The 18,924-nt window shown below is 47.4% G+C and overlaps 2 protein-coding genes across 2 annotated transcripts in view; one reads left to right on the top strand and one right to left on the bottom strand.

Moving 5' to 3' along the window:
• ADAM9 (ADAM metallopeptidase domain 9) overlaps positions 1 to 5,723 on the bottom strand; it is a 95,142-nt gene extending 89,419 nt beyond the window's left edge. The window contains exon 1 of the mRNA XM_073653932.1: positions 5,412 to 5,723. Within this exon, the coding sequence (XP_073510033.1) occupies positions 5,412 to 5,475 (64 nt within the window). The 5' untranslated portion in view covers positions 5,476 to 5,723. The remainder of the gene's footprint in view (positions 1 to 5,411) is intronic.
• Positions 5,724 to 6,105: 382 nt separating this feature from the next.
• TM2D2 (TM2 domain containing 2) lies at positions 6,106 to 12,464 on the top strand. Its single transcript, XM_073650914.1, has 4 exons — positions 6,106 to 6,369; positions 8,970 to 9,057; positions 9,844 to 9,959; positions 11,973 to 12,464. Exons 1-4 carry the CDS (start codon positions 6,191 to 6,193, stop codon positions 12,184 to 12,186), a joined length of 597 nt encoding a protein of 198 aa, XP_073507015.1. The 5' UTR covers positions 6,106 to 6,190; the 3' UTR covers positions 12,187 to 12,464.
• The last annotated feature ends 6,460 nt before the right edge of the window (positions 12,465 to 18,924 follow it).

The raw sequence follows: 18,924 nt of genomic DNA, 5'->3' as shown, positions 1-18,924 counted from the left end.
TGACAAGTTATTTAGGAAAAGGGGATAAACCACTGCATAATCAGGGAGTTTTTGCTGTAAGTCTAGGAAAGCAACTGCACAGGCTGCCATATAGGTCAGTATGTATAATTCAACAAATACACAATTATCCCGGAAAAAAAAAAAATCAGCCGTTAAGTGGTCAATCACTCTCTGTGGAAGCAGGACTCGCGGGCTCTCCACCTGCGTGGGGGCAGGTGAGGCTGGTGGGGGCAGGGAAAGGTGAGGCGAGACTTGTGGGCTCTCCCCTACGCGGGGGCAGGCGAGGCGAGGCCCGCGGGCTCTCCCCTACGCGGGGGCAGGCGAGGCGAGGCCCGCGGGGGGCAAGGAGAGGCGAGGCCCGCGGGGGGCAAGGAGAGGCGAGGCCCGCGGGGGGCAAGGAGAGGCGAGGCCCGCGGGGGGCAAGGAGAGGCGAGGCCCGCGGGGGGCAAGGAGAGGCGAGGCCCGCGGGGGGCAAGGAGAGGCGAGGCCCGCGGGGGGCAAGGAGAGGCGAGGCCCGCGGGGGGCAAGGAGAGGCGAGACCCGCGGGCTCTCCCCTACGCGGGGGCAGGCGAGGCGAGGCTTGCGGGGGGCAAGAAGAGGTGAGACCCGCGGGGGGGCAAGAAGAGGTGAGACCCGCGGGGGGGCAAGAAGAGGTGAGATCCGCGGGGGGCAAGGAGAGGTGAGACCCGCGGGCTCTCCCCTACGCGTGGTCGAGGGAAGAAGGACTAAGTCTGTGTGCGCTCTGGCGGCAGGGTAATAGCTTTATACATAAAAATGCTGAGTTTAAACATAAAAGAAACCTATAAAAACAACTATCTGCCCAGGTCCGGTGATGCATGGGAACAGCTGGTAAAGGGGCAATGAAAGGTTGGACCTGTTGATTTACCAAGCACTGGCGGCCCATGTACCTGTGAGACGTAGTAGGAGGGCGGCTCAGGATGCCGGGTCACATTTCAGGTTTTCTTGAGCTGATGTTTGTTTTTCCCTTTGTTTTCTGATGCACATTCGTGTTCTGGGGCATCAATGGCTCTTACTGTGTTTTCTCAGCACCGGAGCAGAAGATCCATCTGCAGATCATCGCTGTTCCAGGCTGGACAGGAGCACGATCACTAATAGAATTATTTTGTGTTTCCTGCAGACATTCAGCCATTATGTTGCTGGTTATCTAATATTCAGGGTACGTTCCCACAGCAAAATGTCTATCTAGACCTTCTGGACAAAACCCCCCTGCGTATCACAGCAGCAGCTTCGCGGGTGAGACGACTTCTCGGAATCCCATCCGGGAAAAATCTGCAGCATAAACTGACCGGCGCCGCGGACTTGAAATCTGCACCACATCCGGTTATTTTCAACTTTTGCAAACGCAAAGAGCGGATTGTGAGACGCAACTGAATCTGTAGAGGGAATTCTGCAGCAAATTCGTCCACTGGGAACATACCCTATAGAGTCTCCCCAAACCCTTTTCAATTAAAGCGGGTCTAAGGGTCTCCATACTTATTAGATAAAAGTCGGCCAAACCTGACGATCTCGGCTGACCATCCAGTCTCTATAGGAGCCTCCTGACTGTGCCCCCACAGATTATGAGAGAGGACTTAAAGGGGTATTTTCATCTCCAAGATCCTATCCCAACACATAGTAGGTGTAATATTATTATTAGCAAATACCTCCAATTAGAAATGTAGTATAGTTTTTTTGATTTGCTGTCTCTTTCCTCATGTGCAGGTATTGCAGGACCTTAGGTATCCATGGTTATGAGCAACTAGCTAACTAACTGTCACTATATCTGGTCGTAACCATGGATACCTAAGGTCCTGCAATACCTGCACACGAGGAAAGGGTCGTCAAAAAAACATCCGCTTTACAGGGGTTGCCTTACCAAATTGTATACATTACTGAACAGATCTCCTAGACCTGATGAGGGCTAGATACTTACTTTGAAAATCCACATAAGAATGACTGTATAATCCTTTATGAAAGTTTAACTCAATCTCATTCCATCTGGCCGGACTAACGGCTCCTCAGTGTCCCTTCTCCCTGCTGAACTCTTTCACTGCTCAGTACAAGCTGCAGCTGTCAGTCATGCTGGATGGGTGAGTGGGCAGAGACTGAACACATTCAGGCTCATGAGCTATAGCTGGACTAAGAAAAAAAGAAAAAAAAAAAGCTAATCTTAATATCAAGATTCAAAGTAAGTACACCAGCCTCCGTTTTAACTCTTTAATGAGATACTGCTCGAGTCTGGTCATTTACACTGAAGGTTTCGCTTCATGCTGGTGACGTATCGAGCTACATGCTGCTTTTCCAAGATATCCTCAGAAGTCTTCACTAATGGCAAAGTTCATAGAAATTAAAGGGGTTTTCCAGTATCAGAAAACCCCTGTCCCCAGGTCCAATTCGTTTAAAAAAAAAAAAAAAAAGCTTTGCTTTATTCACCATTGCTGGGTCCGGCTTTGAGTCGCCACTGCTGCGAATGCTCCTAGTGTCTGTTATTGTCTGCAGTGCTGACGTCACGTCGACAGTGCTGCAGCCAATCAGTGAATTCAGTGCCTCTGCCCAAGTTGACGCACAAGGTCATCAGAGCTGCTGAGCTCACAGATTGTCTGCAGCATTGACGATGGGACGGCAGACAATAACAGATACCAGGAACAGTGGTGGAGACTTAAAGCAGGACCAGACTGAAGTTCTTATACGTGCAACCCAACTGTGAAGTGCAGTCATGCCAGCGTGCGCGAAGGGTTAAAAGGAGTTAAAGTTAGATTAGAAAAATATGGTTGCTTCTTTCAGAAATAGAGCCATCCCTGACAATGGGTCATTTCTGGCATTGCAACTCAGTCCCATTGGAAGTGAATGGAGCCAAGCTACAATACCAGGCAAAACTTACGGTCATGGAAGGAGCAGTTTCCAAAGAATCAAGTCGCCATGTTTTTATAATTCTGCACATCTATAAATAATTAATGTGCTTGACCAAATACTGAAGGTGTGAATATGGTCTAATAATATATTATTATATTATTATTATTAATAATAATAATAATAATAATAATAATAATAATAATAAAAAAAGCAAATACATCCAATTTGAAATAAAGTATAGTTCTTCTGATTCGCTATGTCGCTTACCACATGTGCAGGGCATTGCAGTAGCTTAGGTATCCATGATTACGACCACTAATAACTAACTGTCACTATATGAGTGGTCGTAACCATGGATACCTAAGCTACTGCAATGCCCTGCACATGGGGTAAGAGACATAGCGAATCAGAAGAACTACACTACATTTCTAATGGGAGGCATCTGCTAATATTATTACTACTACTACACCTACTACATATTGGGACAGGATCTTGGAGATGGGAATGCCCCTTTATGCTATGATATATTTTTTTTTTTTTCTAGTAAAATGAAGGACACCGTGATGGAAACCTGATGGGCTTCATTAGAATCGATGTCAGGCGCCATTATACGGTGTCCTTCATGTAATGGATCCAGGTTGGCCGTCATCTTCCTGCCACGAGAAGTTACAGGGTTTTTCTGTGTCTCGGTCACATGAAGAGTCAACAAAGGCTCCTCGTCCACAACAGCAATCAGAGACCTTGAAAACCACAAGGAACCGATAAGGAAATAAGAGGAAACGGTTTTGCTTTACATCACAAAAAGGATAATCTTTTCTTGAAGCGAGAATTCCCAGGAACTGGGCCGAAAAACATGGAGGACACGAGTCAGCGACGCCGGCACTATGCGGAGAACAGTACCGGCCACACGTCAGAATTATTGAATGGAGGTTTATTATTCAGTCCCCTCGCCCCCCTCCGGTGTATAACATCTGGCACCTCACCCCCAATGTACGACACCCGGCCCCACCGCACACCCCCCCCCCCTCGGTGTACGACATCCGACCCCACACTCTAAGTGTATGACATTTAGCCCCTCGCCCCCACTGTATAACCCCTCCGGCCCCCCGCCTTTACTAACATGTGACAGAACGCCGCGGTGGTGCAGAGCTTACTGATATCTGTGCGGTCCAGTACTAGAAGCCACCAGGGTAAAAAGTCCGTTCATGACATTTTGTCCTCCTAAATCTTCCCCATCACCTGTGAGTGATATTACTGAGAAGTGGAAGGAACCGCAGAAACTCAACCACGAAGTGGAGACCCCGTAACATTACAGAGCAGAGGGCCAAGTGCTGAGGAACAGAGGGCAGAAAAGTCACCAATGCTCTGCTGACTCCATAACTGCAAAGTCCAGACCATCTCTGGTTATTAACATCAGCACAAGCAATGCGCCCCCGTCAGGAGCATCATGGCCGAGCAGCTGCATGCAGCCTTACATCACCAAGCACAATGCCGAGCGTAGGATGGAGTGGTGTAAAGCCGCCACCACTGGACTCTGGAGGAGATGTGTTCTGTGTAGTGAGGGATCACACTTCTCTATCCAAGATGTCATCAGAGCTCCTGGAGGTGTCATGTGAGTCACAATAGTTTTGTTTAGCTATTTTAGGAGGAAGAGAACGGCCGGACACCAAATGAATGGAGACGATGCCAGAAATCACGGGTGCGTCAGGACATTCTGCGGAACAACTGTGTAATAGCAAACCCCATCCGCCCGCCGGTACATGGGGGACTCTGCGCCCGACCCTGAGCCGAGCTCTACATTACATTATAGAGACGACAATCAGTCAGTGATCACGAAAACTGGAGAAATTTATCTGCTCTTCCAAGAAATGATTGAACAAAATTAACCATATAACAACCAAAAGAAATGTAAAGCGAGTCCTCAAATTGTGACAAACGCTGCAAATGTGGATTTAGGAACAAATCTCGTCAGCCAGTAATGATCGAGTTTTCCAGGGGCAACATGGCGACACCGGTCCCGTGAATGGCGCAAGCGAACGGGGTCGGGTGGCACTGCGATCTGCAGAGTATCGCGACTGTAACAAGGAAGTCACACAAAAAAAAATCTAACTTTTCGCACCTTGCTTGTTGCGGTACCTTGGGGGTCGTAATGCTGCGATGTCGCAGCGGCACACCGCCATCTTTTGTGGCGGTGCTCTGAGTAGCCACAGCCAAATCACAATAATAAAGTAACTGAAACCAATGTTTAGTAACGACTGCAAGAACTTGAGGCTCCGCAGATGCAAAACTACAACTCTCAGCCTGATCTAACTACTGGGGGTTGTAGTTCCAGAACGTCTGCGGAATCAGATCTCAGTGGAAACACTTTCTATCCAGAGCTGAGGGTTTGTTACTCTTGCACCCAGTCTAGATTTAGGCTCCAGACTGATACAATGTTTCACAGCAGGTAAAAGTGTAAGAAACAATAAAAAAGGGAAAGAAAAAAAACAAGGATGTTGTGGCAGATCTAGCAGAGAGTGGGGGAAGTTTCTACCAGACAGTGACAGCAGAGGTCTTACCTGAGACCAGGGAGCAGCTGAGCAGCAGGACGATCCCAGGGGACAGAGTTACTGCAGCAGCCATGACATGTACATGCAGAGTCCAGATCACTGATGCATAGTGCTGCACCCTCCCCTCCAGAGCTGCAATCACAGCACTGCACCCCAATACCCCAGCCCCTGCCCTGCTTCCTCCAGTGATAGCTGATCCCCTTCCTAGCAGGATGATGATGATGATGATCCCGCCTCACTTCTCCCATGTAAGTGCACACACTGCACTCAACCCAGCTGATCACTCTCTGACCTCAACATAGCCAGTGCGCGTGCGCGAACCGGTTTTGCCACGGTCGTCCATTGGCTCCCTGTTTAGCGAGCGCCACCTGGTGTTCTTCCTGTGAAACGCAATCCACATGTGTGCTTCTGTATTCAGCATTACGGCACCAATAATTATTTTCAAAATATCCTTAGAATAACTGATAATGACTTTTAGAAATATACTTGAGCTTTATACTACAACCGATTAAGATTTTTTTGCCAATAGTAGTAAATTGGACAATGTCTGCATAAATCGTGTGTTTTCTATGGTGTAGCCATTTTCTTGTAGACCGTTATGTATTGTATACGATATAGAAAACTATTCAAAAATGGCGCCTTCAGAGGAGACAAAAAATTCCACGGCCGTGACGTACGACGTAAGGAAGCGTCATTCCGTTAACGTCACGTCTCTGCTCTGTGATTGGCCGGTAGGAGTGCTGGCGGAAGAAGCTGGTTAGAGGCTGTGAGGTCGCGGCAGGAGGAAGATGGGGTGGCTGCGGCCCCCGGCGGGTTACCTGCTGCTGGTAGGGCAGGGGCTGCTCCTCACCTTCTCCCTCATCGCCACGCAGAATAACACCAGCCCCGCCACGTCTCCTGAGCCGAGCAACACCCCGGCCTCCGAGCTGAGAGACCCCCGGGGACCCCTCGTATTGTGCGAGTACTTGTGAGTATAAAAACCCCTACAGACTGCTCACAGCTGAGGGTGTGCTACAGTGTATACAGAGGATTGTCTGCACTCTGTGCAAAGGACATAGAAGCTCAGCGTTCAGGAGTGTCCCCTCTGTACAGGCTCCATCCCTGGGGAGGAATGTGCTCATTCACTGACAGCAAGCAGAGCTACCTACTGAGGAGGTGGAGGGGGACTGCACTGATTACCGAGGAGGTGGAGGGGGACTGCACTGATTACTGAGGAGGTGGAGGGGGACTGCACTGATTACTGAGGAGGTGGAGGGGGACTGCACTGATTACTGAGGAGGTGGAGGGGGACTGCACCGATTACTGAGGAGGTGGAGGGGGACTGCACCGATTACTGAGGAGGTGGAGGGGGACTGCACTGATTACCGAGGAGGTGGAGGGGGACTGCACTGATTACCGAGGAGGTGGAGGGGGACTGCACTGATTACCGAGGAGGTGGAGGGGGACTGCACTGATTACCGAGGAGGTGGAGGGGGACTGCACCGATTACTGAGGAGGTGGAGGGGGACTGCACCGATTACTGAGGAGGTGGAGGGGGACTGCACCGATTACTGAGGAGGTGGAGGGGGACTGCACCGATTACTGAGGAGGTGGAGGGGGACTGCACCGATTACTGAGGAGGTGGAGGGGGACTGCACCGATTACTGAGGAGGTGGAGGGGGACTGCACCGATTACTGAGGAGGTGGAGGGGGACTGTACCGATTACTGAGGAGGTGGAGGGGGACTGTACCGATTACTGAGGAGGTGGAGGGGGACTGCACCGATTACTGAGGAGGTGGAGGGGGACTGCACCGATTACTGAGGAGGTGGAGGGGGGCTGCACCGATTACTGAGGAGGTGGAGGGGGGCTGCACCGATTACTGAGGAGGTGGAGGGGGGCTGCACCGATTACTGAGGAGGTGGAGGGGGGGCTGCACCGATTACTGAGGAGGTGGAGGGGGGGCTGCACCGATTACTGAGGAGGTGGAGGGGGACTGCACCGATTACTGAGGAGGTGGAGGGGGACTGCACCGATTACTGAGGAGGTGGAGGGGGACTGTACCGATTACTGAGGAGGTGGAGGGGGACTGCACCGATTACTGAGGAGGTGGAGGGGGGCTGCACCGATTACTGAGGAGGTGGAGGGGGGCTGCACCGATTACTGAGGAGGTGGAGGGGGGCTGCACCGATTACTGAGGAGGTGGAGGGGGGCTGCACCGATTACTGAGGAGGTGGAGGGGGGCTGCACCGATTACTGAGGAGGTGGAGGGGGGCTGCACCGATTACTGAGGAGGTGGAGGGGGGGCTGCACCGATTACTGAGGAGGTGGAGGGGGGGCTGCACCGATTACTGAGGAGGTGGAGGGGGGCTGCACCGATTACTGAGGAGGTGGAGGGGGGCTGCACCGATTACTGAGGAGGTGGAGGGGGGCTGCACCGATTACTGAGGAGGTGGAGGGGGGCTGCACCGATTACTGAGGAGGTGGAGGGGGGCTGCACCGATTACTGAGGAGGTGGAGGGGGGCTGCACCGATTACTGAGGAGGTGGAGGGGGGCTGCACCGATTACTGAGGAGGTGGAGGGGGGCTGCACCGATTACTGAGGAGGTGGAGGGGGGCTGCACCGATTACTGAGGAGGTGGAGGGGGGCTGCACCGATTACTGAGGAGGTGGAGGGGGGCTGCGCCGATTACTGAGGAGGTGGAGGGGGGCTGCGCCGATTACTGAGGAGGTGGAGGGGGGCTGCGCCGATTACTGAGGAGGTGGAGGGGGGCTGCGCCGATTACTGAGGAGGTGGAGGGGGGCTGCGCCGACTACTGAGGAGGTGGAGGGGGGCTGCGCCGACTACTGAGGAGGTGGAGGGGGGCTGCGCCGACTACTGAGGAAGGGGAGGGGGGGGCTGCGCCGACTGCTGAGGAAGGGGAGGGGGGGGCTGCGCCGACTGCTGAGGAAGGGGAGGGGGGGGCTGCGCCGACTGCTGAGGAAGGGGAGGGGGGGGCTGCGCCGACTGCTGAGGAAGGGGAGGGGGGGGCTGCGCCGACTGCTGAGGAAGGGGAGGGGGGGCTGCGCCGACTGCTGAGGAAGGGGAGGGGGGGGCTGCGCCGACTGCTGAGGAAGGGGAGGGGGGGGCTGCGCCGACTGCTGAGGAAGGGGAGGGGGGGGCTGCGCCGACTGCTGAGGAGGCGGAGGGGGGCTGCGCCGATTGCTGAGGAGGCGGAGGGGGGCTGCGCCGATTGCTGAGAAGGCGGAGGGGGGCTGCGCCGATTGCTGAGAAGGCGGAGGGGGGCTGCAGTGAATGCAATGATTACTAAAGAAGTGAAGGGGGACTGCTGTGACTACTGTGCAAGTGGTAGTGAGGGGACTACTGTGGTGGTGGGGGAGGACTGCTGTGATGACCCTGGGGCAGCAGTGACCTAGCTCCAGACTCGCACATCCATGGTTGTACTATTACGAGACATTATTATAGATGTGTCCTTTGCTCTCTGGTTGCTGCCGCTCATGGTCGGTGTTTCCAGACTTGCGGCTGCTCCAGACTCCAAGACTAAATATTTCTACATAATCTTCATATTTTTTGATTTCTGCTTTTTAGGCCTGAAGATTTTATAGACTGTGACGACCCGGTAGACCACACCGGAAATGTGTCCGTCCAGCAGGACCTTGGCTATGGCTGCACCAAGGTAACGCCAGTGATACAGCGTATCATCCATCTGTGATCTTAACCCCTCCTGGACGGTGGATATACTGCTACGTCAGGTCTCCATGTAAGGAAAAGCTCGGGATCTGAGCCGGCACCGTACCCCGTGCTGTGCTACACAGCCGGCCTCTGTCTGTAAGAGCCGCAACCGGAGCTGCGATCACTGCTGTTTAACCATTTAAATGTTGCTGTCAATCCCTGAGGTCGGGATCACAGGGTGTCATGGCAGTTAGGGTCCTGGTATTGCCGCATCCATAAAACTCCTATCAAAAAATAAAATGAATTAACCAGTCCGATAAATGCTGTAAAGAGAGAACTTTTTTTTTTCTTAAATATTTCCACTTTTCTACGCATAAATAAATTTAAACAAGTTTGGTATCACTGTAATTTTATTGACTTTGGAGAATCATGTTTGAAGGTAAATTTTACTGTACCGCGAACGCTGTAAAAACAAAAATCCAAAAAAAACAATGTCAGAATTAAGGTATTTTTCATCATTTCTCCGCACTTGGTGTTTTCTCCATAAGTGGTGTCATTCGAAACAACAGATCGTTCCCCAAGAAAAACAAACCCTCACTCACTGAAGTCGATAGAAAAATTGAAAAAAGTTACGTCTCTTGGAAGAAGAGGAGGAAAAAAATGAAAATTGTCAGCATCCTTGTGTCCAGCCTTGGCCCATTTTTCCCATTTGATTGATGGGCTATATACTGTATCTGATGATAGAGTTGTATACATATTATTAATAATTTTGCCTTTTCTTTTTTCACAGTTCGGGGGGCAGGCGTACGCTGACGTTGAGCACACAAAGGTATTGTGCCGAGCATTGAATGGCATCGAGTGCGCCGGACCTCGTATGTTCCAACGGGGGAACAAGCCTTGCATCAAGTATGTGACCTCGTACTTCTGGTTATTCCCCCTGGAAGTGCATGAATTAAAGGGGTTTTCCGGTTCTCTGATATGTGACTGCATACTACTAAATCCTGACGGCGTGCGGTGCTAAATGATTCAGCGGTTTTGCCGGTGACAACAGGCGGTAACATGACCACTAGTATGCGATTTACATCCTTCCCAGTCACATTCCGACTAGTCGTACATGGTGTCTCTCAATACAAGGGAATTTGGTTTGTGAAGCAATTATGTTACCAGCAAAGGATATATTGCAGACACCCATCACATCACAGGAATATTGGCCATACGGGCAGGACCTCTTCTTTCTTGGATGGAGGAAGCCCGTTCTAGATGTTCCTTTAGATTTAACCCTGTTATCATTTTTGATTTTGTGGTTTCTTTCTTCTTCCAATAGCTATAGCTGTATGAGAGCTTGCTTTTACTGTAGTTTTGATTGACGCCGATGGTTTTACCAGCTGGGACCTGCCCTGGAACCACTATATGATCATTGTAGCATGGGGCAGTGTCCTGCTGAAAGCCTTCTCCTCCCATAGGGGAGACAGCTGCCAGGAAGGCATGAACCTAGTTGGCCACAATGCTTAGGTAAGCCCTACTGTCCAGACGTCCATCCACAGGCATCAGAGGAGCTAGACTGCCAGGAAAACACTCCCCACTCCATTACTCCACTTTCACAAGTCTGGACTGGACTAACATTGGCTGGATGTTCTTCCTCAACCACATTGTTTTCGGTGCACCTGAAAACACCACAAAATTGAGTTTATGAAATCCCAGACCCCCCGCGTATCCCGCATGCCTTGTTCAAAGTCACTCCGGATAGCTCGATATTTCCCATTCTTACGTGGATTTCCACTAAAAAATATATATTTATTTTTAATTTTGCTGCACTTTAAGCTCATCATCTAATATCCATACAAGAAAGATTCAATTGTGAAAGAGTCGGTAATAAAGTTTACGAAGCAATTTCAGTCTGACATTAGAATTGACCGTGATCCGGTCTATTTTATCACCAATAGGGGGCAGTATTACGTTACTTATTAATAGAATAACGCCCATCCCTGGTAGAAAAATGCTGAATGAGCCTGGAAAGCGAAGTCATTGCCTTTCTTTTACACCACCTTTTACAATGTAAGAGTATGTGCACACATCTTTAAGGACACTTTCACATTGCGTTCTGTGTCCCCGTCAGGGCATACGTCCGAAATCCCCCACAAAACGGGGTCTGGACGTATGTCCCGACGGGGCCATAGACTGTAATGGTGACGGCAAAGCCAACGTGCGCTCTGACATGCATCATGTTTGGAAGTGTACGCCTACAGGAGGTGGACACCCAGACGTAGTAGACTGCGTCTGAATGTCCGCCTCTTGTAGGTATACACTCCCGAAAAAAGGTAGCTCACAGCCTCTTTCATCTTACTTTTCCTCCTATTTCTCCTTCTTGGCGTGTTTCATTTATTTTCCGTCTGTCTTCTTTCTCCATGCTTCATTCTCTGCTTCCTCCTTATTGCCCAACCTCTGTTCCTTCCTCTGGATCCTGGCCCCTGATCATGGACTGACAGACGGGAACAATCAGCTGTTTCTTCCTCATATCCACTCACTGCCGTCTAGGAGCCCCTGTCAGCTCCCCAAATTCCTCCCACAGCATTGCAGTTTTGAGACCACTCATCTGAGTTCTTCTGATTCGCTATGTCACTTACCCATGTGCAGGGCATTGCAATAGCTTAGTTACAACCACTAACTCACTATATGAATGGTCGTAACCATGGATACCTAAGCTACTGCAATGCCCTGCACATGGGGTAAGCGACATAGCGAATCAGAAGAACTATACTACATTTCTAATTGGAGGTATATGCTAATATTTTTTTATTATTACACCTTCTACATATTGGGATAGGATGTTGGAGACCGTAATACCCCTACACTTTTTATTAAAGCGTCATTCTAGAATTTTTTTTATTAATGTCTTTTTGTTTTCTGTCTTTTTACCAGATACACCGGTCATTATTTCATTACCACCTTATTCTACTCGTTCTTCCTTGGATGTTTTGGAGTTGATCGCTTCTGCCTAGGACATACTGGCACTGCTGTAGGTAAACTCCTCACCTTGGGAGGACTGGGCATCTGGTGGTTCGTAGATCTCATCCTGCTCATTACCGGAGGGTTAATGCCAAGTGACAACAGCAACTGGTGCACCATTTACTGACTGTGTCCTCCTAACAGAAGGGTTTTATTGCACTGCAGCCATAGACTTGTACTCGGATCCCTCTCACGAGGCGTATGGGTGTGTTATCACCGCAGATGCACCATTTGGCGTCGTTATTTATTTCACGTTATGACTATACAACGACGATCGGTTACCTCTGAAATGACTAGGAACGCGTTGAATCATTGCCACATTTGGTCTCGTTTGTAAGATAAAAATCTGTAAATAAGTTATAAATGCCGATGCCCTGTAACTATAATAAATAAGGAATTATACCATTGTTGCCTGCGGGTGTAATGTATGGTTGGTAGATCCTAAGTACTTGTAGGAACTGTGCAATAAAACATAACATCAGGACTGGCGGTCCTGATGGAGGATAGGATGGAGTAAGTTGCTCCAAATTAAGAGGCATGCACCTGTTAATGAATTTGGTGCGTTCTTCAGCGCCCATGCACACCATCATGAGAAATGTTTTTGATGAACTTGCTAGCCTGAGATGTTAACTGGTTGACTTTCCAGTTCTCGTGGTTCAAAAGTTAGATGTTAAACTTTTTTCAATGCAAAGCCAATGGGAGAAGCGATTTGAAAGTTTGCTCGTATCTCCGGCTTAGGGAGAGTATATCTTCAAACATGTTGCTCTGATCACCTCAAATCATTTCTGCCATTGACTTTATATTGTAAAAAAAAAATGGCAAATCTAACTTTTGAGCTGCGAGAGTTGTAAACTCACTGTGAAGATCTGAGGTTGTGGGTTGTAATAATCACCCAGGCAGGTTAACTATGTACCGTAACTATTTGTATTCCTTTCGTCCATGGTCTAACAGCAATTCCGGGTAGAATGGTCACAATGCAATGTCCCCAGCCCACAAGAGCCCAACCCGGGATCGATAGTTTCACTACTCACGCACTCAGTGCTGTGGAGTTGGGAGTCGGTGTCCATTTTTTCGGAGTCGGTAAAAATGGACCGACTCCTAAAATATGTATACATTGGATTCGTTAATACACTGCAGGGTGTGCTGTAAATGTTGTCATAAGAATTTTTATAAGTTATGAAATGTCTTATAAATGTCTGTTCTGTTCCTGATCTAAGGATTTAGGCTTTTAGTTGAGATGAATCTGTGCTGCACTTTATGTACATGCTCAATAGTGAAGCAGTGCTGTGGAGTCGGAAGTCGGGGAAATTGAGGATTCGGAGTTGGTGGTTTGGCTTACCAACTGCACAGACCTGCCCGTACCTATTGATACCCACTGACTCCCAACTTTCGGTTGGCCCACAGCTGTTGTATATTCCACCGGTATTGTCTGCAATCACGGCCCATGCTCCTCGAGACGGCGGATGCTACAACCGTAGCACGTGTATCCAACTCCAGCTAACAACAACCTATTCATTTCCTCGTCAGTGTCATAAATACCCCAAGAATTGAGCCTGGCCCTAGGGAAACGCCCCTCCCCCAAAGCTAACTGTGCATTAGTGGAGGTATTTTACTGATGCTGAGCCCATCACCTGGGACTGCATGCAAGATCCCCTGTGGTGATGACTCCTCAGGGTCTACTACCCCCAGCCACACAATGGGACTAGTGACTGGGAGAACAATGGCTTAATTGAGGCCCCTGAGACACTGAAAATAGTAATGGAATGATAGCTTTTACCTTTACCAATTTTGCGTCTGGCCTTAGATATACATAAGATCTAGCAATCACATCTTCCTCTGCTTACTGTCACTGAATGGAAACATTGATTCCTGAAGCTGAACACTTTCCAGGTGAAATTACTGCACTTAAACTGACGAGCAAGCAAATCTCTGATAAAACACAACAATAAGATCGATGGAACCTGTGCTCTGTGCTGGAAAAAGTCTGCATCCCTTAGAGCCATGGACTCCGCTCTATGTCTATTGGTCCAATAGTCTTTAGTAAGTGGCCAGCTCCTCACACTCGCCATGTTTGGCATCTCATCAGGGGCTGCACAGCTGAGGTGAACACGGCAAAGTTTCTGTTGATCCTTCCTATCTAGCAGGAGATACAAGAAAGCTTTTAATTCATTTCTCCCGTTGACTTTACCCTGGGGAAAAAAAGTTGAAAATCAGATCACCTCCTGTCTAAGCTCTGACGACTTTTCAAAAAGATGGTCAAGCTGCCTGAGATTGGCATAGAGAAACAAAAACCTTCAAAAGCCACAATATTTTGCAAAACTATGAGTTGCATATACATTCTGCTACATTTCACATAGTTTTACACCAGTTTATATCTAGAGGCTAAAAACCATACAGCCCCAATTCTTCTCACAGCCGAGATCATTGTCCTTTGTGAGCGAAAGAAACCAGATTCAATGCTGAGGATTTTGTGCACTGTACTGGTAACAAATTCTCAGCTGTGAAAAATATTTGTGGACGATTAAGTGTTAAATGAAGGGGCATGGTGTGGTAAGATGCTCCAAATTCACTATGAGGTGCACGCCACTAAATGAATAACGCATGTCTTCTCGGTGGCGTGCCTCTTGCCAGAAATGCTACTCCAGTCAGAGACTGGAGTAACATTTCTGACACAACCTATGCCATTAAAGTCTCGTAATTTATGACAAATTCGGCAGGCTGTTGTCGTCACACCCAAGCTGCACCCATTCTGGCCAGGACTGGATTGAAAATGCCAAAAGTCACTAAATATTTCTCTTTGCGCCAACATTTTTAATTTTCCAATTGTTTTATTTATGCCAGAAAACTGGCTTAAACACTTTGATGAATTGACCGACTAGGCATTTTAGTTGTTTTCCCTCTAGAACTGTGAGTTTCTTAATTTAGAAGAAGAAACTTAAAGGGGTTGTCCGGCCTAGGGGTACAAGTCTGCAGTCACTCTATGTGACTGCTGACTCGTGAACACTCGCATCGTTCACACTGCACGCAGTGAGGATTCTCTGGCACCAGGAACAAGAAGTAATTTGCATACTTCCGGCCACATTCCGACAAGACTTGTCCGGCCTCACTCAATACACTTGCATTGATGACGCTGCGCACGTCTAGTCGGCATGTGACCACATGTACTAGACTAGTTCTGAGTGTCCGCTTCCAGTAGGCATACAGTACAGACCAAAAGTTTGGACACACCTCATGTAAAGATTTTTCTGTATTTTCATGACTTTGAAAATTGTACATTCACACTGAAGGCATAAAAACTATGAATTACGGTAATACATGTGGAATTATATACTTAACAAAAAAGTGTGAAACAACTGAAAATATGTCTTGTATTCTAGGTTCTTCAAAGTAGCCACCTTTTGCTTTGATGATTGCTTTGTACACTCTTGGCATTCTCTTGATGAGCTTCAAGAGGTAGTCACTGGAAATGGTCTTCTAACAATCTTGAAGGAGTTCCCAGAGACGCTTAGCACTTGTTGGCCCTTTTGCCTTCACTCTGCGGTCCAGCTCACCCCAAACCATCTCGATTGGGTTCAGGTCTGGTGACTGTGGAGGCCAGGTCATCTGGCGTAGCACCCCATCACTCTCCTCCTTGGTCAAATAGCCCTTACACAGCCTGGAGGTGTGTTTGGGGTCATTGTCCCGTTGAAAAATAAATGATGGTTCAACTAAACGCAAACCGGATGGAATAGCATGCCGCTGCAAGATGCTGTGGTAGCCATGCTGGTTCAGTATGCCTTCAATTTTGAATAAATCCCCAACAGTGTCACCTGCAAAGCACCCCCACAACATCACACCTCCTCCTCCATGCTTCACGGTGGGAACCAGGCATGTAGAGTCCATCCGTTCACCTTTTCTGTGTCGCACAAAGACAGGGTGGTTGGAACCAAAGATCTCAAATTTGGACTCATCAGACCAAAGCACAGATTTCCACTGGTCTAATGTCCATTCCTTGTGTTCTTTAGCCCAAACAAGTCTCTTCTGCTTGTTGCCTGTCCTTAGCAGTGGTTTCCTAGCAGCTATTTTACCATGAAGGCCTGCTGAACAAAGTCTCCTCTTAACAGTTGTTGTAGAGATGTGTCTGCTGCTAGAACTCTGTGTGGCATTGACCTGGTCTCTAATCTGAGCTGCTGTTAACCTGCGATTTCTCAGGCTGGTGACTCGGATAAACTTATCCTCAGAAGCAGAGGTGACTCTTGGTCTTCCTTTCCTGGGGCTTTCCTCGTGAGCCAGTTTCTTTGTAGCGCTTGATGGTTTTTGCAACTGCACTCGGGGACACATTCAAAGTTTGCCCAATTTTTAGCACTGACTGACCTTCATTTCTAAAAGTAATGATGGCCACTCGTTTTTATTTACTTAGCTGCTTTTTTCTTGCCATAATACAAATTCTAACAGTCTATTCAGTAGGACTATCAGCTATGTATCCACCAGACTTCTGCACAACACAACTGATGGTCCCAACCCCATTTATAAGGCAAGAAATCCCACTTATTAAACCTGACAGGGCACACCTGTGAAGTGAAAACCATTTCCGGTGACTACCTCTTGAAGCTCATCAAGAGAATGCCAAGAGTGTGCAAAGCAGTCATCAAAGCAAAGGGTGGCTACTTTGAATAACCTAGAATATTAGACATATTTTCAGTTGTTTCACACTTTTTTGTTAAGTATATAATTCCACATGTGTTAATTCATAGTTTTGATGCCTTCAGTGTGAATGTACAATTTTCATTGTCATGAAAATACAGAAAAATCTTTAAATGAGAAGGTGTGTCCAAACTTTTGGTCTGTACTGTATATGCCCGAAAATGATGCACGACAGAGTGCACGTTCACTCTGCTGGCACCATTATAGTCTATGGCCCTGTTGGCACATAAGTTTGATTCCCATTTGGCGAGGAAGGTTCAGACTTTCACCTAACATCTAATGGCCAGGGGTTTCCAAAATCTGCCCCATGGCAGTCATCTAATTGACCGTCAAGCTTCATTTAAAAAAGGGGTTATTCTGTGGAAACACCGCCGAGGGTTCCAATGGGCGCATGAAGTCTTTTAGGTACCGGCATACCTGCTGACTTTTGCAAGAGGAAGAAGTTTCAGGAAAATGCCGGCGGTGGGTTGTTTTTTTTTTTTCCCCCCTGAAACATATTCTTTGGTGTCTTTGTGGTTCTTTTCATCATTTCTTTTAGCTGCTTCATAGGTTGGAAAGCATGAAGTGGTTAAAAGAAGCTTAAAAAGACTGAACATGTGCACAGCAAGTCTTTTTGACATGTGCTGTGTTAATGCTTTTTAACCTTTTTTTAATCGCTTTTTCAGGTGAGCTCATGCGCGTACCCACCTGAAAAAGGCGACGTGTGCACATACTCTTAGGCCGGTTTCCCATGTCCGATATTCACGGTCTGAGTACGGACTGCAATTTCCAGACCAACCGATTAGTTTTTTAACCCAAATTCCACAGACTCGTATATTCCTTTTGAGTCTGTTTTCGGGTCCAGAGACCCGTGGTCTGTGCGGACATCGTGGTGCACACTAGAACCGTGAACATCGGATGCGTGAAGCTTTACTTAGAATGTTAAAATTCCTCTAATTCTAAGATACATTAGTAGACAATGATATGAATTAAGAAAGATCAGCCATTTTTTGGGGTAAAACATTAAAATATAAAAGGTAATTGTAGATAAACAATTGTATTAGTAAACAGTAATTACATCATAATACAGACGTTTAAAATGGCGTAAAATATATAATGCAATTATACGAAAATATAAAGTTGACATAATGAAATAGCTGCAGGCTTAATGTAAACTTATAACTCAAATGCCACTTTGTTTTATTTGCTTTTTTTTTTTTACATATGTAGAATAAAACGGAATAGCTGAAGAATATGATGGAGAAGTTATAAGAATAATGAGCTACTGTACTGAAATGCTATGGACTAATGATGGCTATGGATGCCGTTCTAAGGAGGACAGGGGGGCTATACATATGCTATTAACACATACCATATCATTAGTAGAGTAAAACAGCTGTCTGCAGAGGTTTTTAGTGTCATTAGATATTGCTCTTTGTTACCTGAAGGGGGCGTCTGGTTTTTAAAGTCCATTTCCTAACTAATGAGTTCTGAATTCTGTCAGACTATTCTCTATTAATGGTGTGGACCATGGCTGTAAAGAGTGATTTATCACGTTGGAGGACTGTACATTGCATAGACTTCCTACTTATTTCTATAGGAATGGTGTAATACTTCATTTTCCCTGCGGGTATGCTGTAGGAAAATTGAACACTTGCGGTTTCCCCGCAAATTACAGTTGTTTTCCATTCTAACAAAAATTGAGTGAATCCTATTTAGTGTCTTTGCATTAACGATTCAGAGACCGAGTTACAGAATATTTTCAAGAGCTGTATTCAAAATTCTGTCAGTTGCTATTGGAATTTGACAACAAACATAAGAAAATCTTTGCTTCCATAAAAAGTAAACTCGCGGGTTTTTTCTCCATCACGTTATTATATGCTGCCTGGTCACTAGCCTTCCCGCTCTGTACAGATACGGAACAAACAGTGGATTTTAAGGGTTTGACCACAGCAAGCTGCTGACTTGAATAGACAAGAATGGGCTATTAAAAGGCTAATTCGGCTCCACTAACTTCTACATTGGGAGAATAGCCGAATTGGTGACTTTACATCCACAGGTATCTGTCGGGTTGCGTTCAGTTTTGAAACTGCTTTAGGGAAAGACTAATTTTGCGTTGGTCGGGATGAGGAACAAGACTAGGTAGTGTAGATAAATGAGGCCTAAATAAGGATCCGACACATACCACAAGATCTTTTGAATC

Source organism: Phyllobates terribilis, unplaced genomic scaffold (genome assembly GCF_046119375.1).
Source record: "Phyllobates terribilis strain yellow unplaced genomic scaffold, ASM4611937v1 Scaffold_11__3_contigs__length_659146591, whole genome shotgun sequence".
In the NCBI taxonomy this organism is placed as follows: Eukaryota; Metazoa; Chordata; class Amphibia; order Anura; family Dendrobatidae; genus Phyllobates; species Phyllobates terribilis.
The sequence above is the reverse complement of the archived record's forward strand: the minus strand, read 5'-3'. Positions and strand labels throughout refer to the sequence as shown.